Raw genomic sequence first — 25313 nt, 5'->3', positions numbered from 1 at the left:
TTATGTAATCCAGGAACACTTTGACAGAGCTCAGGCATATTAAATCACCCTATAGCCCATGTACGGCCCATTACAACTTCATTTTTTAAAATGCAAACTGCAACCACTCTACTATAGGTTTGGGTTGTGCGTTCTCTTGGGCAGCGTTTACACAGACAGACCAATTTAGTTTCGCCCCCCCCCCCACTAATTGGTCTTTTAAGCAATGACATTAGACATTATTAAATCGGATTTTTACCAGAGCTGATCTGATTGGTCAAAAGACCAATTAGTGAAAAAAAATATCAGAATTGGGCTGCCTGTGTTAACGCAGCCAGTGGCTCCCCCTCCCTGTTCTATTCAGACCGAACAAATTGCATCACACGTGTTGTTTACATTGCATAAACAGTCTCAGAATCTAATTGATCTGACTGAATTTGGTGGGAGTTCGGGGTCATGTCCGCAGCAGACTGTCGATGCGAGGTAGCTAGCACACCCTGTCTGTCGAGCACGCAGACGGATTTAGTCCACCCATCTCTGGTCTTTCATCGATGACTCGCGAATGCTAGCTAATTGTGTAGCTAATTCAATCTAATGTTAAAGAATTTATCGCAAGAGAAACAATTTAAAGTTTTATTATTTCAGCGGCAGATGAAGGATTTCGACATTCAATCGCCAAAACAAATTTCATATTAATTAAACTTTAAAAACATTTTTTTACCAAAGAAGAAAGGCCCTTTCCAAAGAAACTACAACAACAACCCTCGAGCTGGGAGTTGCTTGTGCATGGGCTACAGCCTGCAAGGCGGGCTTGGAAACCCCGAGGATTCTCGGCCTCCTGGTGTTCCGAGGGAAAGAGAAGTCACCTGAAGTCAACAGATGGACAATGCTGAAGTGGACGTTTTTTTGGGTGTTTAAGTGTAGGGTCTTTTTGAGAGACAACGGGACATCAGCAGCTAGTTAACTTCGCTATCGCCTGAGCTCGAGGGACTGAAAGACCCCCACGGACCTTGCAAGCGACAACGCGACAGGTAAACAAAGTTGTTTCGACTGACTACATACGTTAGCCAGCCTCTTCAACAACTAACTATAGTTAGCCTAGCTAGCTATTAAAGCAGTGCTTTAGACAGAGTAACGTAATTATAACTACTAGTAGCCAAATTTAAGTAGTAATACTTTTTTTCCATTCCTACAATCAATATGTGGCTGTACTAGCTGGTGTTAGCTAACGTTATGTATTATAGTTAACTAGAGTAGTTAGCACTGACTTGGTTAGCTAACTTAACTAACTTACCCACAAGTTAGGACCTGGCTGAGGTTCGTTAGGTTAACCGTGCATTGGAAACTGAAATCTCAGATCTAGTTAGTTAGCCTAACTAAGAACATGGCAAATGCTATACACAGCAGACCACCACAATGCCACACCATGCTGTCTGGTGTGGCACTCGCATAGTCTATGTGAGTGCCACACCAGACAGCATCCTCAGACAAAATGTAGTAGCGATAATGTCATACATTGCTTTGTCAATCTTATAATGATTAGTTTACCATAGTCTCTCGTGGACAGATGCTCGATTGTGTCAGCTAAATGCAACTGACGCAATAACACGATATTTTAGTTCTGGGTTTGAGAGTACCATCTAGGTAACTATATAGTTATCAAACTAACTACATAACTTGTATGCATGTTTGATGCGAAGAGAGGGTGAGTGGATGTTCTAGCTACATGCAGTACCAGTCAAAAGTTTGGACACCTACTCATTCGAGGGGTTTTCTTTCTTTCTTTTTTTACTATTTTCTACATTGTAGAATAATAGTGAAGATATCATAACTATGAAATAAGAAAAACCCTTGAATGAGTATGTCAGCTTTTGACTGGTACTGTATGTTTTAAGATTATTTGTCTTGGATACATTTTTAGCCAGGTGGATCATAACAGATTAGACCGTGTTTAGACAATAAAACATTAGTCAGAAGAAATTTGCCCTCGAAATTCTTGGGCACAGGGCCACAAGAAATGGTTTGTTGAAATCTCAACGGTAAACAGGGTTGCCAGTTGTAGCTAACAATTCTAATCCAATGACCATTCAAAACTTGCCCAAAGGGGCTGATAACGAGCTAAATTGCCACATTTTATACAATAATTGTTTTCCCATTACGTTATTGAGCCAGTTAAGGAATACCAACGTAACTTGTACCTACTTTAGAAGCAAAATTAGGTTTTCATCAAAGTTATAATTCTGAACTGACATGACATAATATACTAATTTGAGTATATCGCAAGAGAAAAGATCATTCACCCCGTTTAAACTCACCAGGTCATTTTCCATCAATGGTTGTTGATTTAACTCGTTTCACTGCTATGATCACTGCACTGCTATAATCACTGCTATAATTAAGCAATAAGGCATGAGGGCGTATGGTATGTAGCCAATATACGATGGATATGGGCTGTTCTTAAGAATGATGCAATGTGGTGTGCCTGGATACAGCCGTTAGCTGTGGTATATTGGCCATATACCACAACCCCCCGGGGTGGCAGGTAGCCTAGTGGTTAGAGCGTTGGGCCAGTAACCGAAAGGTTGCTGGATCAAATCCCCAAGCTGACAAGGTAGAAACCCACTGTTCCCCCGGTGCTGAAGACGTGGATGTCAATTATGGCAGTCCCCCACACCATTCTGAGGGGTTGGGTCAAATGCAGAAGACACATTTCAGTTTCAACTGACCCCTTTCCCTGTTTTAAACTGGTTACCAAAACACTTATTTTTACTGCTCTAATTACGTGGGTAACCAGTTGATAATAGCAATAAGGCACCTCAGGGTTTTGTGATATATGGAAAATACACCACGGCTAAGGTCTGTATCCAGGCACTCCACGTTGTGTCGTGCGTAAGAACAGCCCTTAGCCGTGGTATATTAGACATATACCACACCCCCCTAGGCCTTATTGCTTAAATAAGTCCCTTTTGCGCATGTGCATGACTAGATAAATCCGACAGGGGAGTTTGGGTGAGGAAAGTTGTACAGAGGATCTTCATCTTCGGCGCAAGAAACACCCAGATGAACTTTAAAAATATATATAGTAAAGTTAGGCTATTTTCTGGCAATTGTGACAGATGTTGAGACTACAAACAGTTATAAATGTCCTATTTTGCGAGATTGTCTTGTCATTTCAATAGGCATAGGCTACAGGCAAAAATCTGGGTGTATGATTGTAATTCAACTTTGCCTTGGTTTGCTTAGATAGATGCAGGTAGCCTACAGCCCTTGATAGGCCTACATCAGTCTACAGTAACCCAGGCAAGATGTCAACTGAATGATCTATCAGCCTGCTTAGTCCAAATTAAGACTAATTTATTCAACATTAATAGTTTGGCGATTTCGAGGTAAGAAATGCTTGTTTTCCAATAGCAGCCTGCTGGAATAGGCTGTGGATGGGGTTGTAATTTCAATCACTGAATTAAATATTAATGATATGTTTGATCTGAATATGCTTGTCAACAACAGCCAGTATTTAGATTAGATTTTTTACCTGTAGCCTATTTGGACTGTTAAGTCAATCTAATGCCTTCTAACAATTGCAGATAGAGCTTTGATAACTTCCAATTTAATTAACTAAACATGGTTGTTAATAATTGCATAATAACACAAGGCTAATGTAATATTACTCAAGTTATAGGCTATTTATTAAATCAGTTTGATAGCTCCAGGTATGCTACACAAGTGGCACAAATTGATTTGCTAGGACTCGTCATGTCAACATTTTTATTGTTTCAAATGGTAGCCCTGCTCACCATTCACTCAGCAACAGCCTCACCACCTGCTAGTCAGCAGCAGCATGTCACAGTGAAATATATATATAAAAATGTTAAATTATTGAGAAATGCCATGGTGGGCGATGTGAAACTTATAAGTAGCCCAAAAACCCGTAACCAATACATTTTTCAAAGTAGCCCAATTTTGCAGGAAAACTGCTAAGATAGCAACCCTGACGGTGGAGTTCATTTTACATGGCCTGGTGCCCTGGGAGGACCAATGGAATGTTCTAAAATGAACAAACTCTGCTACCTGGGGCATCAGGCCATGTCAAATGAGCGCAATTAAATTGATGGCCTGCACATGCGCAGTTCGGTACGTGACGACCATTAGACCCGAAGACATGTTTCTGCGCATGAGCTTAGCAAGCCAACGTCTCCATGACATCACCTACAAGTGTGATCGTGGATTCATATTGGAGAAGCAGCTTCTGCCTATCTTCATACTGTACAGTCTTTTATACCAGTGTTTTCGTCATAATACCCATAAAACCTAGCGGTCAAATGCGGAAATGGGTCCAATCGTTTTTTCAAAATACATTTTTCCCATGGGGGAGTTTAGTACTTACAACAAGGTCTTTTTCATGAACGCTTTCCCTAGCTTGATGTTTTGACAACCGTGTAGTTGCTAGACGGAAGCCACTCCTCAGTAAAAGCACATGACAGCCTGCTTAGAGTTTGCCAAGATTCTCTAGTCTGATGAAACCAAGATTGTACTCTTTAACTAACACATTCTCTCTCCTTTCCGTAGACATGATGGAAGAACTGCACAGCCTGGACCCTCGGCGGCAGGAGCTGCTTGAGGCTCGCTTCACAGGAGTCGGAGTGGCAAAGGTCTGTCTCTCCATTCAATTGTGTCTGCATCCATTCTGTGTGTGACAGTGCTGCCCTGGCATCCAGTTTGCATTTTATCAATCATCAGCTGTCTCAGCAGCACTCTGTGGCAAGGCACTCCACCGGTCACACACCACACACATGCACACCCACCCACCAATGGAATAGTCAGCAAGACAAGGAGCCCACACTGCTTGATGTTACCAAGGGCCAGTGTTGCTAATTAAAGTTTACTCCAGCCCCAAATTAATAGGGGAGAAAGACTTGTACCATATTAAGTCTCACCTACTCATTGTGTTTTAATTTATTTTGTTTTATTTACTATTTTCTACATTGTAGAATAGTACTGAAGACATCCAAACTATGAAATAACACAAGGAATCATGTAGTAACCAATAAAGTGTTAAACAAATCCAAAATGTATTTGAGATTCTTCGAAGTAGCCACCCTTTGCCTTTACAGCTTTGCACACTCTTGGCATTCTCTCAACCATCTTCACCTGGAGATGATTTTCCAACAGTCTTGAAGAAGGAACCACATATGTTGAGCACTTGTTGGCTGCTTTTCCTTCACTCTGCGGTCCAACTAATCCCAAACCATCTGAATTGGGTTGCGGTCGGGTGATATCTAGAGACGAAGTAATCTGATGCAGCACCATCACTCTCCTACTTACACAGCCTGGAGGTGTGTTGTGTCATTTTTCTGTTGAAAAACAAATGATAGTCCCACTAAGCACAAACCAGATGGGATGGCATAATGCTGTGGTAGCCATGCTGGTTAAGTGTGCCTTGAATTCTAAATAAATCACTGACGGTGTCACCAGCAAAGCACCAACACACCACCACCTCCATGCTTCACAGTGGGAACCACACATGCAGAGGTCATCCATTCACCTACTCTGCGTCTCACAAAGACATGGCGGTTAAACCAAAAATCTCAAATTTGAGCTCATCAGACCAAAGGACAGATTTCCACCGGTATAATGTCCATTGCCCGTGTTTCTTGACCCAAGCAAGCCTCTTCTTATTGATGTCCTTTAGTAGTGGTTTCTTTGTAGCAATTCGACTTTGGAGGCCTGATTCACGCAGTCTCCTCTGAACAGTTGATGTTGATGTGTCTGTTAGTGAGGCTGGGTACTCTAATGAACTTATCCTCTGCAGTAGAGGTAACTCTGGGGCTTCCTTTCCTGTGGCGGTCCTCATACGAGCCAGTTTCATCATAGCGCTTGATAGTTTTTGCGACTGAACTTGAAGAAGCGTTCAAAGTTCTTGCAATGTCCGGCATTGATTGACCTTCATGTCTTAAAGTAATGATGGACTGTTGTTTCTCTTTGCTTATTTGAGCTGTTCTTGCCATAATATGGACTTGGACTTTTACCAAATAGGGCTATCTTCTGTATACCACCCCTACCATGTCATAACACAACTGATTGGCTCAAACACATTAAGAAGTAAAGAAATCCCACAAATGAACTTTTTAACAAGGCACATCTTTTAATTGAAGTTAATTCCAGGTGACTACCTTATGAAGCTGGTTGAGAGAATGCCTAGAGTGGGAAACACTGTCAAGGCAAAGGGTGGCTACACTTTTTGGTTACTACATTAATCCATGTGTTATTTCATAGTTTTGATGTCTTCACTATAATTCTACAGTGAAGAAAATAGTAAAAACGAAGAGAAATCCTTTATTGAGTAGGTGTCAACTTTTGGCTGGTATGTATGTATGTATGTATGTATGTATGTATGTATGTATGTATGTACAGTTGAAATAGGAAGTTTACATACACTTTGGTTGGAGTCATTAAAACTCATTTTTCCACCACTCCACAATTTCTTGTTCACAAACTATAGTTTTGATAAGTCTGTTTGGACAAGTAATTTTTCCAACAGTTGTTTACAGAGAGATTATTTCACTTATAATTCACTGTATCACAATTCCAGTGGGTCAGAAGTTTACATGCACTAAGTTGACTGTGCCTTTAAACAGCTTGGAAATTCCAGAAAATTATGTAATGTCTTTAGAAGCTTCTGAAAGTCTAATTGACAACATTTGAGTGAATTGGAGGTGTACCTGTGGATGTATTTCAAGGCCAACCTTCGAACTCTGTGCCTCTTTGCTTGACATCATGGGAAAATCTAAAGAAATCAGCCAAGACCTTAGAAAAAATTGTAGACCTCCAAGTCTGGTTCATCCTTATGAGCAATTTCCAAATGCCTGAAGGTACCACGTTCGTCTGTACAAACAATAGTACGCAAGCATAAACCACGCAGCCGTCACACCGCTCAGGAAGGAGACGTGTTCTGTCTCCTAGAGATGAACGTACTTTGGCACGAAAAGTGCAAATCAATCCCAGAACAACATCAAAGGATCTTGTGAAGATACTGGTGGAAACAGGTACAGAAGTATCTATATCCACAGTAAAACAAGTCCTATATCGACATAACCTGAAAGGCCGCTCAGCAAGGAAGAAGCCACTGCTCCAAAGCCGCCATAAAAAAGCCAGACTACGGTTTGCAACTGCACATGGGGACAAAGATTGTACTTTTTGGAGAAATGTGCCCTGGTCTGATGAAACAAGAATTGGTTTGGCCATAATTTACATAATGTTTGGCGGAAAAATGGGGAGGCTTGCAAGCTGAAGAACACCATCCCAACCGTGAAGCACGGGGGTGGCAGCATCATGTTGTGGGGGTGCTTTGCTGCAGGAGGGACTGGTGCACTTAACAAAATGGATGGCATCATGAGGGGAAATTATGTGGATATATTGAATCAACGTCTCAAGACATCAGTCAGGATGTTAAGCTTGGTCGCAAATGGGTCTTCCAAATTGACAATGACCCCCAAGCATACTTCCAAAGTTGTGGCAAAATGGCTTAAGGACAACAATGTCAAGGTATTGGACTGGCCATCACAAAGCACTGACCTCAGTCCCATAGAAAATGTGTGGGCAGAACTGAAAAAGCGTGTGCGAGCAAGGAGGCCTACAAACCTGACTCGGTAACACCAGCTCTGTCAGGAAGAATGGGCCAAAAATCACCCAACTTATTGTGGGAAGCTTGTGGGAAGCTACCCAACACGTTTGACCCAAGTTAAACAATTTAAAGGCAATGCTACCAAATACTAATTGAGTGTATGTAATCTTCTGACCCACTGGGAATGTGATGGGGGGGGGGGGGGGAATGCTGAAATAAATCATTCTCTCTACTATTATTCTGACATTTCACATTCTTAAAATAAAGTGGTGATCCTAACTGACCTAAGACAGGGAATTTTTACTCTGATTAAATGTCAGGAATTGTGAAAAACTGAGTTTAAATGTATTTGGCTAAGGTATATGTAAACTTATGTATTTGTGTGTGGTTTAAATACTTTATTGTGTGATACTCATTTAGTTAACCTGTCTTACACACAGTGCCTTCAGAAAGAAAGTTAAAAAACATGTCTGTAGAAATTTTAGCAAATGTATTGAAAGTGAAATGCATAAATATCTCAATTACATAAGTATTCACACCCCCGAGTCAATACATTGTAGAAGCACCTGGCAACAATTACAGCTGTCTTTTTAGGTTAATCTCTAAGAGCTGTGCTCATGTGGATTATACAATATTTGCCCATTTATTCTCTTAAAAATTCTTCAAGCCCTGTCAAATTGGTTGTTGGTTTTTGCTAGAAGACCATTTTTCAGGTCTTGTGATAGTTTTAAGTAGATTTGAGTCTAACCTGTAACTAGACCATTCAGGAACATTTACTGTTTTTTTTGTAAAGCAACTTGTGTAGGTTTCGTCTTGCATTTAGGTTATTGTGCTGTTGAAAGGTGAATTAATTTCCCAGTGTCTCGTGGAAAGCTGACTGAACCAGGTTTTCATGTAGGATTTTGCCTGTGCTTATAGCTATGTTCTGTTATTTTCATCCTAAAAAACTCTTCCTTGCCGATGACAAGCATACCCATAGCATTATTCAGCCAACACCATGCTTGAAAATATGACCAGTGGTACTCAATGAAGTGTTGTTTTGGATTTGCCCCAAACATAATGCTTTGTATTCAGGATGGAAAGGTTATAAAATAAATAAGAAATACATTTAAAACTTCAGTCTACCACAACAAGATGTGGCTAAAGTAAAGGGGTCTGAATACTTTCTGAAGGTATTGCAGGACAGAAGGGTTTAACATCCATTTTCTTGTTGACCAATGTATTGTTTCCTCCAGGGTTCGGGAATAAATGAGTCGTCTAACCAGAGCCTGTGCAGCGTGGGCTCTCTGAGCGACAAGGAGCTGGAGGTCAGTATGACTACATGCGTGTGCTAGGGGTGGCCTTTTTTCTAGTACAGCAGATTGGCTGACTGTCATTCATGTTACATTGTGCTGGGTGAATGGAACGTCGATAAGTTTAGGCTACTACATGATACTCAAGTGTTCCCTATACCCATCATGAGGTCCCTACAACAGGTAGAGAGAAACATTCAATACCACCTTGCACACTCTTCCCTGCATCTAGCTGGTCTAGGGCGTAATCATTAGTCCAACAGTTTGCAAGGAAGTCAATGTACCCAGAGGGGGACGAAAACCAGCTGTTCTCCGGCTACACCATGGTACTACCCTACAGAGTGCTGTTGAGGCTACTGTTGACCTTCATTGCAAAGCAGTGTGTTTTATTCAATTAATTTGCTAACGTGAATATATTTCTTATAGTTTTATCTAAGAAGGATAAATAAAATAAAGTTATAACTTTAAAAAATATATATATAAAAATTCACTGCGGATGGTCCTCCTCTTAGGAGCTTCCACTGGCGCGTGTGTGTACACACACACAGTCTTGCTTATCTAACCTTGTGGGGACACACAATTCAGTCCCATTCAAAAATACTATTTTCTCTAACCTTAACCCAAAAACCTAAACCTAGCTCCTTAACCCTAAACCCCCTAGAAATAGCATATGACCTTGTGGGGACTAACAAAATGTCCCCAGTTGGTACATTTTTCTGTTTACTATTCTGGTGTCCCCACAAGTATAGTTACACACACGTACACACGATCAATGGAATTTAGGTAACCCAGAAAATATGGACCCAAGTTATTCTGTAGTTGTCTTTCCTCCAATGGTGTGTACTGTGTGATTCCGTTGCTTAGACACCAGAGAAGAAGCCCAGTGATCAGAGAACCAGGAAGAGGAAAGGAGAGCAGTATGATAAGGGAGGCGCCAGAAGTCACAAAATTAGCGATTATTTTGAGGTGAGTGAGAAATTCATGATGTGCGTAGCTTTCTTTCTAACATATGGCTGTCTTGATATCTCATTACCTTCACGCGAAGCACTTTAACATGCTTGAATTGAAATACAGCGTTTCTTCAGGCTCTTTGTCTGTGCTTGTACTTTCATCCTTCAATGGCTCAATCACTTCTCTCTGTTTCTCTCATGCGCACATGCTTTGACTCAGTTTGCTGGTGGTAGTTGCCCTGCCATCAGTCTGGCGCGGGGCATCCCTCCCCTGGTGCGCTCCTCCTGTCAACACTCACACTCTAACCCCCCAGTGGCGGTGAGCACCAGCCCTCTTTATGGTCCCTCACTTAACGACTAACATGACTCTCAGTGTAGATCGATGGGAACAGTCTGAAATATCCCCCCCCCCCTTCTATCTCATTAGGTGCAGCAGGGCAGTCCATCGTCCACAGGCTCAGCAGCTCCCGCCGAGCCCTTCTCCTCCTCCTCCAGCTCCCTGAAGCCTGTTCTGCTCCACTCCTCCTCATCCTGCCACAAATCTACTCAGGTAAACAACCCTGCCTGGCCTCCCACCTTACCTGGCATGGCTAGACAATTGTCTCCCCTTGGCACAGCTCACATCCACTTCTGCCATATTAGAACCTACTGTTGTTGTGCCACTCCATATTAGGCAGTTGAAGTAATCCTATCCTTAACTTGAAATAATTGGAAAGCTGGTTATTGACCACCAGCCTAACTACGCATTTGTTGATTAATCAACCCTATTGATGGATGGATTGTCCCTTCTGTCATTAGTGCCTTTTGTACTAATCTCTCTCCTCCCTCTCTTTTCCCATCTTTTTCTCTCTCCCTCTCTTTTCCTCTCTCTCTCCTCCCACTCACTCACTCTCTCACACACACCCCAGTCTGACTTGACGCTTGAGAAGCTGACAGCATTAGAGAACAACAAGAACTCTGACCTAGAGAAGAAGGAAGGACGGATAGACGACTTATTGAGGGTAAGACATTGTTTCACATCTTTATCTCTTTATACGGAATTGGAATTACCCGTTAGAAGAAAAACTGTAGGAGAATCCAAAATGTTTCATGTGACCAAAACGTTGCTTGTTTATTTGCACATCATCTGAGTTTACCTTTAAAAAAAAAATATATATAATAATCTATATACATCTCAAAGTAATTGTCGAATGATGTTGGGTAGTTACTGTGATAGTAGCTGTAGGTGTCTGATAACTAGAGGCAAAATTACTACTGTATACAAACACAGGTGTCATCTGAATTTCATAATTCCTAAATGTGTACATTAATTAAATCACTCAGTCTTTTTTATAAGAATTTGTAAGATTCCTATTTGCATAAAATAGACAGAGACCAGTCTTACCAAAAATTTGATAATAGTATTTATTCTCTGAGCTCTCTGCCATGGAACCAAAAACAACAGTTTATATACAAAATATGACGTCATAGGAGGAAGGACATTTTATAACCTATCGACTAGGACAAAACAGGTTCAAAAGTTTATTCCAACCCGCTCGCTCACTCCAGACACACACTTATCAAGATTCACTTCTGGAATCTTCACCTTCATCCATCACTATTTAGAAGACCGTTCCAGATAATGGAAAACCCAGGAAAACACTCGCTGCCTTAACTAAACATCCCAGAGCTAAGTTGAGTCGGTTCAACCATAGGTTAACGATCCTTTCTGCTTACTTAAAACCCACAATCCATTTCCTCCCCAACCTAGCTGGAATGGTATTTATTATGTTTAATTACCTCCTGTTTCAATCTACACAATCCCTTCCTTATGAATTAATATTATTAATCAGATATAATAAAACAGTAGAGTTTATTTAGTTATAGTTCTATTTCAAATGTAGATATTGTTTAGTCATTATTCATAAAATTCCTAACAGGGTTCTTTTTTTTTAGGCTAACTGTGACCTGCGGCGCCAGATAGACGAGCAGCAGAGGGCACTGGAGCGGTACAAGGAGCGCCTCAACAAGTGTGTGACCATGAGCAAAAAGCTGCTTATCGAGAAGGTGAGTGTCTGTCTGTATTTCCATGGACACCCTTGGTTCTAAATGTCCAAAACAACAAACTGATATGGTTCAACTTAAAAACGAGCAGTACTTAGTACAAAATCGATACCGAGTGGCGTAAGGGTCTGTTCACACCGCAGAAGAAGCACAACCTGGCTCAAGGTAAATTCTAACCCTTGGAGGTCCAGAGTACAAGCTACCTGGTAGTTAAATGGCAATTCCACCACTTTACAATCTCATGTTCGTTATCTCCAGCACAATACCAGTGTCTACATATGTAAAAAGGTGCATTTCTATGTTTTGTAGGGAGAAAATATATAAAGTTAAGTTCTACCCGATGATGTCATCAAAAGTTAAAACAGTGATTTTCAAACATGAGTTTCATGGAGATGTGGAGAGAAAGAAAATATCCTCCTTCTGGCTAGAAACATATTGCAGGTTTTGAAAAACACTTTTTCTTCACAGAACCATTTTTTTAGGAACTCTTTTTTTTTTTACCATAGATCATAGAAACATGCTGTTTTCACATGTGTAGACACTGATATGGTGCTGGAGATAATGATTGAGGTTGAAAAGTGGCGGAATTGCCATTTTAATTCATTGGCCGGAGATTCTACTCACCTGGTGTCATAGGTCAAAATCAGACCCTGATTAGAAGTAAATAATTGTAATCAGTGGTGTGTGTCCAGTCGAAGCAGGAGAAGAGGACGTGCCGGGACAAAAGCATGCAGGACCGCCTGCGACTGGGCCACTTCACCACCGTGAGACACGGAGCCTCATTCACCGAGCAGTGGACCGACGGATATGCCTTCCAGAACCTCATCAAGTCAGTACACACATACACAACCTCTTCAAGTGAACACACACACAGCTTAGAGTCACACATACATACACTTTACACCTAATGCATAGAAATAAATAGGACTATGATTTCAATGGCCCAGCACTGTGCCATCCTCATTGCCCCTCATTGTGTCTGCCTCTGTGTGTGTTCCCAGGCAGCAGGAGAGGATAAACTCTCAGAGGGAGGACATAGAGAGACAGAGGAAGCTGCTGGGTAAGAGGAAGCCTTCCACCACCACCACCACAACGGCCCAGAGCCTCACCCTCCTCACCACCCCCAACACCATGGAGCCTCCAACCGCCCCCAACAGCTCCGGTACCAACAAACGCAAGAGCAAGACCAACGGACAAGACAACGAAGCGTAAGGACGAATTGTACCTCTGGCTTATCTTTGTGGGTCATGTTCATTAGGAACAAAATGGAATAAAACAAAGGAAAACAGGGAGGGACTACATGAACTTGTCCAATAAGAAAGGCTCCTTCTCATTTTCTATTGCAAAATGTTTACCCTTGAGTATCCTTATGAACATGACACAGATATAGGGAAAGGGTGTCCCAATGCCCTTTTTAGGAATTTTAGACGATTTGATTTATATAGGCAATATGGTGAAACTTCCACCTAGCTTATTAGAGGACAAGTTGAAGCTATTACGATATTGCTTACACCTGTTAAATCGTCTCAGGTCTGCACAAGTGCAAAGGGTCTAGGGGTCGATTTGGCCAGTGTCGTTGACTTATGCCAAGCCCCCACAGTAAGAGTTTGGAACGATAGTGGCACGATTCATGTGTTCCAGCTGTTTTTCATGATCTTTAGATCGTTTGTGAAAAACGGGAGCTCATGAGTCACAGTATGGCAGGTTCAACGACATCCAATTTATTGCACTTGCGAGCTCCGGACAACACCAAATGTCTGAATTTTCTGTCACAGTTCTGCAGGAGTTGGCAAGGTAACTTTGTTCAACTCTGAGTACTTGGGATAACCGGTACCATGAAAATGTCTCACCTTTTAGCCAGGTAAATGTCTATGGCAAAGAAACCTTCGAAACTAACCTGCTCTGGGGCAGGCTAACTCCATTTATCCTGAATGAAGTGTCTGAGCTGCGAGTTGAGGACCAATGAAATCAGATTTCCTACCTTTTGCAAAGATTGCGTCATTTGAGGAAGACGACTAAGGCGAACCGAGTGGGATAACTGGGCCCAAAATCTTCTCCAGAAGGTGGTGCATCTTATTTCATTTTTTCCCACTAACCAAGCAAGACTTTTTATATATGGAGGTCATTGAGAGCGTGTCAAATTTGGTCCCAGAAAATTGCAATGGCTTATTTGCTACGTGAGGCTTATTTGAATAAATATATGTTTTGTAATGTTTAGATTGTTACTAGTGTATTGATATAAGTAAGACCCATGACATCCCTGCAACTTTGAGGGGGAAAAAAACACTTTATATCAGAGTTGTCTATTCACATGCGTATCTGCCCTCTCATTGGCTAGAATGGTCCAACTCCCACCTGATCTTTCCTCCCGACTGCCTTCCGTTTTTGAAGACATTTAATTAAATTTTTAGAGCGGCCGCTTGAGTATCTGGTCAACAGAATGGATGATCTGCGACAATATCCACCGTCGTAATACGGATGAATCCTGAGCTGGAATGTGACACTAACTGAAGCGGGCTAGCTTTTGAAAACCTTAAGTGGATTTAGCTTCTAATGTAGTATGCCACTCTGTTCTTTTGTCCAATTATTGGCAAAGCACTAATCTGATTTGGTCAAAATACTAGTTAGTGGCAAAAGATCTGAATTGGACTGCCCTTTATTAACATTGTTCGCCGACTAGAACGTATACATTATGACAGATTTGAAAAATAAGCCATTCATTTGGTTTGAATCTGTTATTTTGAATGCTGAAATAAAATCTAACTTTATTCATAATAGTGGAAATGACACGGACAGAGTCACAGCGGCTGAGTCGCAAAGTGTGAGCACTCTTCTGATAGCAAATCTTCAAAATGTACCAGCTGTTCTTTCTCTCTTACAGTGGAGGATATCAAAATACATTAGCCTTTACAAAAAAATCACAGCGCGTGGGAGAGCCATTAATGAAGAGTGTGTTAGGTTCTTAACAAAGTTCAAAACTCAAACGGATGACTAGGAAAAGCTCAAATCAAGTTTATTCACCCACTGGGTCATAGCTGTAAAGACCAAGCCATTTTTACACAAGCACATATATTTATACCCTCCTACTAGGCAGAGTCAACTACTTGCACATCTAGACACCCAATACTTCTCGATTGCTAGTCAGGAACTTAATTGGTTCCTCTCACTGGTGTAGTCATGGCCACGCCTCCCTGCTAGAACCTTGGTGGGTGTATATGTGTGTAACAGAACTGTTCCTTCTCACTTCATCTGTCCTGACCTCGGCCCAAATTCCTCACTCCTCCCTACTCCATGGCTGTCCTACCTTTATCAGTAACTAAAACCAGACTGTTGCCCTTTGCCTTCCTCCATAGGATCCATGAGATTTAACAATAACATGTTTGACCGACTGTAAACGTCCTGCCTCCTCCCCATTTGTCTCACTCAGTAACTTTCCATACACCTAGTTCTTATCCACCCTCCACTGACACAAACATATACATTCATTATACATGGAAAGTAATCAATAAGTTCTAGTAAGGTAGCATGAATAAAGATATTTCTTTAAGATTCCACACAGGTGTAGCTGGTCCATTGATTAAGCGCCTGAGGCCGTCTTCAATAGGGACAAAAACCGAATGAAGATTACTTTGTTTTATAGTTGCCCCTTTTGTCTTTGAACCACACAGGTTGTCGCTTGCAGAATATCACGAGCAGGAGGAGATTTTCAAACTCCGGCTTGGGCATCTAAAGAAGGTACTGTCCGTCTCCGCTGAAAAGAAACAGGGGAAATGCAATACACAATAAATCCAAACAGTACTGTCATTAGACATGATTGTTATATGAAGAGTGTGTGATACTGAGTGACTAACAAGTGTGTGTGTGTGTGTGTCTCCTGTAGGAGGAGGCAGAGATCCAGGCAGAGCTGGAGAGGTTGGAGCGTGTCAGGAACCTCCACATCCGGGAGTTGAAGAGGATCCACAACGAGGACAACTCCACGTACGCTCCCCTTGGCCTTCCTCTCTTTTTCTGCATTCCATTCCAATTACCAAACTCGTTCTCACTACAAAGTAGATTTATCTTATGGTCCTGAAGATTGAAGGCAGGTTGATGTTTGTCATGAATCTTGCCCTGGAGGCAGAACTGAGAGATTTCCGCTAGCTGGGCCAGCTGTAAAGTCATAATTGGCTATATTGTAAAAATTCATGAAAACAAAAATGTAACCATAATTTAAGGTTAGGGTTAAGCATCAGAATTGGCAGTGTGGTTGGGGTTAATTCGATTTGTTGACTTTTTTGCCACGCCAGGTAGTGACCACTGCAGAGCTGCCTCCAGGGCAAGATTCATGACAATAAATGCCAAACCGCAGATTGAAGACCTTGATTATTTGAATCTAGTGGGTTAGTGGAGCAAAAGCCAGCACATCCTGTAGCTCTCCAGGACCAGCAAGAGTACAGAACATTTTCAAGTGGACTGTCCTGTTGTATGTTTATCCTCCTGGAATGTAGCATGTACCTGTTCCTTTGCTCAATCCTCATTCAGAAACTGACCAGTGGTCTCCCCCTCTCATCAGATTTAAAGACCACCCCACGTTGAACGATCGATATCTGCTATTATATCTACTGGGACGAGGTGGCTTCAGTGAAGTTTACAAGGTGACCACTTTTTAGTCTTGGTGTCAGTAAACGTCGGCAAACAGCTTTGTCACTGAACCTATATAACATGAGAACAGTCTAACCAGCTCTGCTAGGATGAGTAAAATGGTCAGAGTGAGGTGTTCTCTGATTTTGTTTCTGGAAGTAGGTAGCAAACTAGCCAATTTAAGCCAGTTAACTTGAGAACCCTCAGATTAACCCTACTCCTTGGCCAGAGCGTCCAGTGTGCCCTCTATGCGCTCCGAGTGAACAGACAATCTGACAACGCTCTGAATTTACGAACGACCCAGAGCGCACTCTGTAACACTGGAGGCAATTTACGAAAGGCATCCATACATGAAATGAACTGAATATTGCTCTATAACATTGTTTTGGTCTGATACTGTGTTCATCCCTAGGCCTTTGACCTAACGGAGCAAAGATACGTGGCGGTTAAGATCCACCAGCTCAACAAGAACTGGAGGGACGAGAAGAAGGAGAACTACCACAAGTAAGGAAACCTGCGGCTGGACTGACATTTTGTGTCCACCAAACAGCTGTCTCGGCACACAGAATAATAATTTGCAGTAGACTGGAAAGCACTTTATGGAAAACAAGTTTGATGTGCTGCTATTGCCGTTTGTATCATATACAACACAGTTTCTCGCTTTTTTCTTTAGATTTGAGTAAATAATTGCTGCCTTCTCATAGATATCATCCAAGAGAAATTCAAAGATTAAATCAGTTGTTTTGCGTATAGAAAATGTTGCCTCCAACTCCGCTACCTCAGTCGTTGGCAGTGTTTTAAATATTTTAATCAGCCCATAAACTATTATTTTTAACTTAAATCACACACAAACTCCTTGGATGGTTGATGTAATACCCCCTTAATCTGTACATCCATTATCCGGTTGTAGGGATTTTCCAAGATGTTCTCGGCTGTGTGTCTTCATGTAAATGCTCAGGTCCGACACTGTAGAAATCTACTGTGTGTGTGTGTGTGCTGTGTTGAGTCACTACAGTGTTTGACCGTAGTGCATCCATGTTTGATTCAGGCATGCCTGCAGAGAGTACAGGATCCACAAGGAACTGGACCATCCCCGAATAGTCAAACTGTATGACTACTTCTCACTGGACACAGACTCGTAAGTCACTCCATCACTAACCCATGGATGGATAGGAACTTTCATCCATGCTTTTATTCATAGTCAATCAATTTAGCCCTTAGTTCAGTGTCTGTATGGTGACTTCCATTATTCTATTTTTTTCTCCTAATTTATACGGCTTCACTCTGTGTTCTCTTCCCCAGGTTCTGCACAGTGCTGGAGTTCTGCGAGGGCAACGACCTGGACTTCTACCTGAAGCAGCACAAGCTGATGTCTGAGAAGGAGGGCCGCTCCATCATCATGCAGATCGTCAACGCCCTCAAATACCTCAACGAGATCCGTCCGCCCATCATCCACTATGACCTCAAGCCAGGTCAGTCAGGCCACGGTCAGCTCCTGACAACCCTTACTCTAACCTGCCCCCGATAACCCTAACATTAATCGTTGCAGGAGTAGTACAGGAGTGACCGGGTCAACACTTGACGGTATTTGAGGTGCGCTAGATTTAGCTTGGATTTTTCACCTTTGATACTATTATTAGTTTTACTTGCAAACTAAATTGAACGCAGCTGATTTGAAAGTATTTGATTGTTTGACCCTGCTGTGATGTCCAAGCATATCTGGGTTTAAGTTAGCCAGTCCACTATAGTCTTCCCTTTTTTTAACTTTTTTTTTTTAGCCCTTTTTCTCCCCAATTTCGTGGTATCCAATTGTTTTGTCTCATCGCTACAACTCCCGTACGGGCTCGGGAGAGACGAAGGTTGAAAGTCATGTGTCCTCCGATACACAACCCAACCAAGCCACACTGCTTCTTATTAACACAGCGCGCATCCAATGTGTCGGAGGAAACACTGTGCACCTGGCAACCTTGGTTAGCACGCACTGCGCCCCGCCCGCCACAGGAGTCGCTGGTGTGCGATGAGACAAGGATATCCCTACCGGCCAAACCCTCCCTAACCCGGACGACGCTAGGCCAATTGTGCGTCGCCCCACGGACCTCCCGGTCGCGGCCGGTTACGACAGAGCCTGGGCGCGAACCCAGGGTCTCTGGTGGCACAGCTGGCGCTGCAGTACAGCGCCCTCAACCACTGCGCCACCCGGGAGGCAGTCTTCCCTTTTTTAATAGTATTTTGTAGCATACACACCAAATAAAGTTCAAGGTAAAATGTATTTATCATATGCAATTATCCCTCAAATATTTTTCAGCGTTGAGCTAATTTCAGGTCCGCTGAGCACAAACTTGAACGTTGTGAAAATTCTGTGCAACTTCCAGCGTGCGGTTACTGTGAACACTGAGGCTGTACTCTTTTTAAGTGGCCAAGTAGACTACTGTGGCTATTTGATCATAATGTAGGCCTACCAGATTGGCCTAACATGAAAAACAATGGCGAAAAGGCATCCCATAACATTAGGGTTTATCATTCAGCCTACGGTAACAGCCAATGTGTGGTGCTTGATGCAGGCCATGAGTCTTTTGAAAAAGACATGCTGGGCTTGACATTAACCTGTTTATCTACTTGTCCTTTCAGACATGGAGTTGACTGAAAATGTTGTTTTGATGCAAGAAACCACTTTACCAAATAAAATGAGTTATTCCTATACCATTATTACAGAGAATGAGACAAATTTTGCTACCCTCTGCCTATTGGCTACTTAGCTTATTCAAAATACAACACTGGCCATTTAACTTCTTCTGGGTAGAGGGCAGTATTCAAAAGTTTGGATGACTGAGGTGCCCAAAGTAAACTGCCTGCTACTCAGGCCTAGGATATGCATATAATTGGTAGTATTTGATAGAAAACACTCTGAAGTTTCTAAAACTGTTTGAATGATGTCTGTGAGTATAACAACTTATTTGGCAGGCGAAAGCCCGAGAGCAATCCATCCAGAGAATTATTCTTTGTTGTTGAATTTTTTAGGTCAATCTGTTTCCTGTTAGTTTTCTATGGCAAGCCCGATTTTAATAGAAATATGCTTCCAGTTCCTATCGCTTCCACTGGATGTCAAGTCTTTAGAAATTGGTTGAGGTTTTTCCTTTGTGTAATGAAGAAATAGCCCTGTTCAGAACGAGGGTAGTGTGAAGTGTACTGTTTTGATAGAGGCGCGTGACCTGAAAGCTGGATTAACAAGAAGTCAAGCTTTAATTTGACATATTGCATGTGTATTTTCAAGAATGTTAAATATTTACAATTCTGTAGTTTGAATTCTCGCTCTGCAATTTCACTGGATGTTGGCCAGGTGGGACGCTAATGTCTCACGTACCCTAGAGAGGTCCATTTAAGACAAAAGCTGACTCGATTTGATGGCTAGAAATGTACACTCCCTTATTGCTGACTACAAATCATCTATAACTGGGCTAATAACACCCTAACTAGCAAAGAATATTAACAAAATGTGCACGTGGCTACATGCAGTTCCTGCTTTGATCTCAAAACAAGCGCATCTACTCACAACCGCTCATGGTGTAAACAGTCCAGTTCAAAGTAAGTGGCACAGATCCATACATGGCAATGGTTTATTTGCATGTAGGCCCACTGCAGCTCTGATTGGTTATGCCGCACTGGTCTGGTCTATGTAGAGTACGTGCTGAGTTGTGCATGTCAATGCAATAGAATCCTATTCCAATGTGTTCTGCCTACAACAAAATCTCTTGCCTAGTAGTTAGTTTTGCATACTAATACGTCTTGCATAGTTTGTTTTTGTTTCGGTATGTTGTGTTGAAAGTGGCTAATATTGTTGATTTGATCACAACTGCCACAGTAAAGGGAAACGTTGATATTGTTTAACTAACAGGGAAAACTCTGACCTTTTTAGAAAGTTGATTAATCTCGTGCTTCTCTCCGTGGGCTAATACTGTATTTTGGGGCTACTACGCGCTGAAATACAATTAACTGCTTACCACAAATAACCTCAATCAAAAGATGCATCACAATGTGTGTTATGCGTTTCACTACATTTCCCATCTCTCTCTCTCTCTCCAAAGGCAACATCCTCTTGGTGAACGGCACGGCGTGCGGTGAGATCAAGATCACCGACTTCGGCCTGTCCAAGATCATGGATGACGACAGCTACAACTCTGTGGACGGGATGGAGCTGACCTCCCAGGGAGCAGGGACTTACTGGTATGCACTTTACACACACTTGCAAGCGTGCACAAGCAAAAACACACATACAACAGCCAGCATTGGAAACTTTTTAACATTCACACACTCAATCTACAATGGATAAAAAATTAAAACAATTAAATGACATATGCAACAATTTCAAAAGACTTTTACTGAGTTACAGTTCATATTGGGAAATCAGTCAATTGAAGTTCATTAGGCTGTAATCTATGGATTTCACATGACCGGAAATACAGATGCATCTGTAGGTCACAGATACTGTACCTTTTTTAAAAAATATATAAAAAAAATTGAGGGTAGGTGCGTGGATCAGTAAACCAGTCAGTCAGTGTCTGATGTGACCACCATTTCCTTCACACAGCTCCTTCGCATAGAGTTGTTCAGGCTGTTGATTGTGGCCTGTGGAATGTTGTCCCGCTCTCCAATGGCTGTACAAAGTTGCCGGATATTGGCGGGAACTGGAACGCGCTGTCGATCCAGAGCATCCCAAACAAGCTCAATGGGGGAAGAGCTGGGACATTTTCAGCTTCCAGGAATTGTGTACAGATCATTGCGACACAGGGCCGACATGGCGGTGGATGAATGGCACGACAATGGGCCTCAGGATCTTATCACGGTATCTCTGTGCATTTAAATTGCCATCGATAAAATGCAATTGTGTTCGTTGTCCGTAGCTTATTCCTGCCCATAGCAAAACCCCACTGCCACCATTGGGTGCTCTGTTCACAGCGTTGACGTCAGCAAACCTCTCACCCACACGACGCTATACTGACATCTGTCTGGTACAGTTGAAACCTGGGATTCATCCTCGAAGTGCACACTTCTCCAGGGAGCCAGTGGCAATCGAAGGCGAGGATTTGCCCACTGAAGTCTGTTACGACGCCAAACTGCAATAAGGTCAAGACCCTAATGAGGATCAAGAGGAGCACACTGATGTCTTTCCCTGACATGGTTTCTAACAGTTTGCGCATGGAACATTTCTGGGTTCTTTTTAAATCCGCTCGTGAAACACGAGACCAACACTTTATATGTTGCGTTTTAAATATTTGTTTGTATACATTACTAATTTATAATGCCCCCTCTGCAGGTACCTGCCCCCAGAGTGTTTTGTGGTCGGCAAGGAACCCCCCAAGATCTCCAACAAGGTGGATGTATGGTCGGTGGGGGTCATCTTCTACCAGAGCCTCTACGGACGCAAGGTAAACACACCACGCTCAAGTAGAACGCTTGAATGGATTCCCCTTCGCAACGCTGTGCGTCCTTGCGATGTCTTGCTAACATCGTTCCTGACAAACGTCACCGTCTGAAACGTTACTCTAGAACCAGCTGTTCTAGCGAGGCTACTGAAACTTTACACATTGAAGTATTTATTTGCTAGTCCCTTCGACCGTTCTCCTTTTGTCCTTCTCAAGCAACAATGATCTTGAAAGTCTTGGAGTTTGTAGTCTTTCAAAAGTCCTGCCTCTTTTCCCCCCTCTATTGCTTTTGTCTCCCTCTGTAAATCTCTTTCATTTTATTCCTCTCTCCAGCCATTTGGACACAATCAGTCCCAGCAGGACATCTTGCAGGAGAACACCATACTGAAAGCCAAAGAGGTGCAGTTTCCCCCCAAACCTGTGGTCACCACAGAAGCCAAGGTACGCAACATACATTTGTAAACACACACACACATACGTTTGCATGCACACAAACATTCTCTCTCCATGCACACACACTCACTCTCAAAGTCAGCTAAACCATGGAATCAACCTCCCATCCCTTTACAATCATTTACCCAGATTGAATTGTATCTTGAGTGAACCATCCACCATTCCTTTAACTTGTCAAAAAATATTCAAAAGGTTTGGTCACAAAGGGTGACCAGCGTGTGTGTTTCAGGGTAGGAGGGTGTATCTGATCTCCATCAGCTAGGACTTGACATTGGATAATCAAATCTCCCCATTATTTTTGCCTATTTTCTATTCTATATATCTCATACACACAGTACCAGTCAAAAGTTTGGACACACCTACTCATTTAAGGGTTTCTTTATCTTTGTTTTCTACATTGTAGAATAATAGTGAAGACATCAAAACTATGAAATAACATATGGATTCATGTAGCAACCAAAAAAGTGTTAAACAAATTGGCTACTTCTTCAACATTGCTGAGCACTTGTTGGCTGCTTTTCCTTCACTCTGTGTTCCAACTCATCCCAAACCATTTGAATTGAGTTGAGGTTGGGTGATTGTGGAGACCAGGTCACCTGATGCAGCACCATCACTCTCCTTCTTGGTCAAATAGCCCTTACACAGCCTGGAGTTTTGTTTTGGGCCATTGTGCTGTTGAAAAACAATTGATAGTCCCACTAAGCACAAACCAGATGGGATGGCGTATCGCTGTGGTAGCCATGCTGGTTAAGTGTGCCTTGAATTCACCAGCAAAGCACCCCCAAACCATCACACCTCACGGAGAGAACCACACATGCGGAGATCATCCGTTCACCCACACTGCGGTGTGGGTGAACGGATGATCTCCGCATGTGTGGTTCTCTCCGTGAGGTGTGATCACAAAGACAGTGGTTGGAACCAGAAATCTCAAATTTGGACTCGTCAGACCAAAGGACAGATTTCCACTGGTCTAATGTCCATTGCTTGTGTTTCTTGCCCAATCAAGTCGTGTTCTTATTGGTGTCCTTATAGTAGTGGTTTATTTGCAGCAATTCGACCATGAAGGCCCGATTCACACACTTGATGTTGAGATGTGTCTGTTACTTGAACTCTGTGAAGCATTTATTTTGGCTGAAATCTGAGGTGCAGTTAACTCTAATGAACTTATCCTGTGCAGCAGAAGTAACTCTTCCTTTCCTGTTGCGGTCCTCATGAGAGCCAGTGTCGTCATAGCGCTTGGTTTTTGCGACTGCACTTGAAAAAGTTCTTGAAATGTTCCATATTGACTGACCTTCATGTCTTAAAGTAATGATGGATTGTCATTTCTCTCTGCTTATTTTTGCTGTTCTTGCCATAATATGGACTTGGTTTTTTACCAAATAGGGCTATCTTCTGTATACCACCCCTACCTACTGTTTGGCTCAAACGTATTAAGATGGAAAGAAATTCCACAAATGTAACTTAACAAGGTGCACCTGTTAATTTAAATGCATTCCAGGTGACTAACTCATGAAGCTGGTTGAGAGAATGCAATGCTGTCATCAAGGCAAAGTGTGGCTACTTTGAAGAATCTAAAATATATTTTGATTTGTTTAACACTTTTTGGGTTACTACATGATTCCATATGTTATTTCATAGTTTATCTTCACTATTATTCTACAATGTAGAAAATAGTAAAAATAAATAAAAACCCTGAATGAGTAGTGTGTACATTTTTGACTGGTTATGTGTGTGTATCTATGGGGGGATTTGGAAATGATCCATACAATTACATTGATGGATGCCACAATCTATATGCAATATTAAAGCTGATCTACCTTCTAAAAATACAAATAAACGTCTCACTTCGGTGCCTTTTTATCTCTCTCCATCAGGCCTTCATCCGCCGCTGCCTGGCCTACCGCAAGGAGGAGCGCATCGACGTGCTGCAGCTGGCCCAAGACCCCTTCCTCATGCCCCCCTTCCGCAAGGCCCTGGCCACTGGAGCCGGGCCGTTGGTGTCGGGCTCCACGCCCTCCACCTCCAGCGCCTACAACAGCAGTGCCTCGAACTGAGGCACCCAACGCCACCCCAGAAGACCCCTTTGGGGGCCACATTACTCAAACGCCCTCCCTTCTGGATAGTAGGATGGAGGGGGTAAAAACAGACTAAATAATGGAGTAATATCTGAAGTGCCCTCCCTATCCCCACCCCTACTAAGACATGAAGGGGCAGTGCCAGTCTATGGCTTTTCTGTAGGACACAGTGGCTGTACATGTACACACACACACACACACACCTGCCACAAATAAGAGAAAGACCTTGCTCTGACCAGTGGGCTGCTTCAGAGGGCTATAGAAAAATGGACTGAAGTTAGTGTGTGTGTTAAGTGCATACATGTTTTCGGGAAAACCAAACAGCTCAAATCAATTTGTATTTGTCACATGTGTTTAGCAGATGTTATTGCGGGTGTAGCGAAATGTTTGTAAGCTAGAAGCATGGAAGCCCTATCTGTCGGCACCATTTTCCTACATATCCATTCCATTTATTTTGAGGGAAGCTTTTTTTTTTTTTTTTTTTGCTAGAGTTGTATCGTAAGTTGAACTCTATATTTCCCAATAATATAATCCATTACACCCCCCCCACCCACCCCCCAATGGTGAGCCATGAACTTTTTTGACGGGCTCAAATGATGGGGGAGTTTCTATTTCTGATGACCTACGTTGAAAGCATGCCTGGCTGATACATCACTGTTCGGTTTACACTGACAAGTTAAAGAAAGCGGTCATTTTCACTAGGATTGTCACTTATGACTGATTTGAGCAGATTTAAATATATTCTTGGATATTGGATTGGGAATTTACTTTATTTGTCTATTGTTTTTTTTCCATGAGGCTTTCCCTCATAATGGAGAGGGACAGACTTAATAGAAATGCATATAAACCATTACACCAAC

The 25313-nt window shown here is 42.3% G+C and overlaps 1 protein-coding gene across 2 annotated transcripts; it reads left to right on the top strand.

Annotated features, from left to right (window-relative positions):
- Window positions 1-286: 286 nt before the first annotated feature.
- On the top strand, window positions 287-25313 carry LOC109865521 (serine/threonine-protein kinase tousled-like 2). Of its 2 annotated transcripts, XM_020453766.2 has the most exons (20): window positions 287-1010; window positions 4546-4628; window positions 8836-8907; window positions 9757-9858; window positions 10063-10161; window positions 10270-10392; window positions 10751-10843; window positions 11778-11888; window positions 12578-12714; window positions 12887-13093; window positions 15554-15620; window positions 15766-15863; window positions 16438-16519; window positions 16918-17009; window positions 17554-17643; window positions 17808-17977; window positions 20588-20726; window positions 21817-21928; window positions 22259-22366; window positions 24253-25313. In XM_020453766.2, the coding sequence occupies exons 2-20, from the start codon at window positions 4548-4550 to the stop codon at window positions 24430-24432; spliced, it is 2163 nt and encodes a 720-aa protein (XP_020309355.1). In that variant the 5' UTR covers window positions 287-1010; window positions 4546-4547; the 3' UTR covers window positions 24433-25313. The 2 variants fall into 2 exon arrangements, with proteins under 2 accessions (XP_020309355.1, XP_031655347.1); XM_031799487.1 differs by lacking the exon at window positions 10063-10161 and having other exon boundaries at window positions 322-1010.

The sequence above is a fragment of the Oncorhynchus kisutch genome, linkage group LG20, assembly GCF_002021735.2.
Source record: "Oncorhynchus kisutch isolate 150728-3 linkage group LG20, Okis_V2, whole genome shotgun sequence".
Classification (NCBI taxonomy): domain Eukaryota; kingdom Metazoa; phylum Chordata; class Actinopteri; order Salmoniformes; family Salmonidae; genus Oncorhynchus; species Oncorhynchus kisutch.
Note: the sequence above shows the minus strand (reverse complement) of the source record. Positions and strands in the feature narration are given on the sequence as shown.

Excerpts from the sequence above, each read along its gene's own strand:
- LOC109865521 (XM_020453766.2), top strand. The coding sequence starts at position 4,548 with ATGATGGAAGAACTGCACAGCCTGGACCCTCGGCGGCAGGAGCTGCTT. Across the intron at positions 12,715-12,886 it reads GCCTTCCAGAACCTCATCAA|GCAGCAGGAGAGGATAAACT; the intron begins GTCAGTACACAC and ends GTGTGTTCCCAG. Across the intron at positions 21,929-22,258 it reads AGAGCCTCTACGGACGCAAG|CCATTTGGACACAATCAGTC; the intron begins GTAAACACACCA and ends TCCTCTCTCCAG.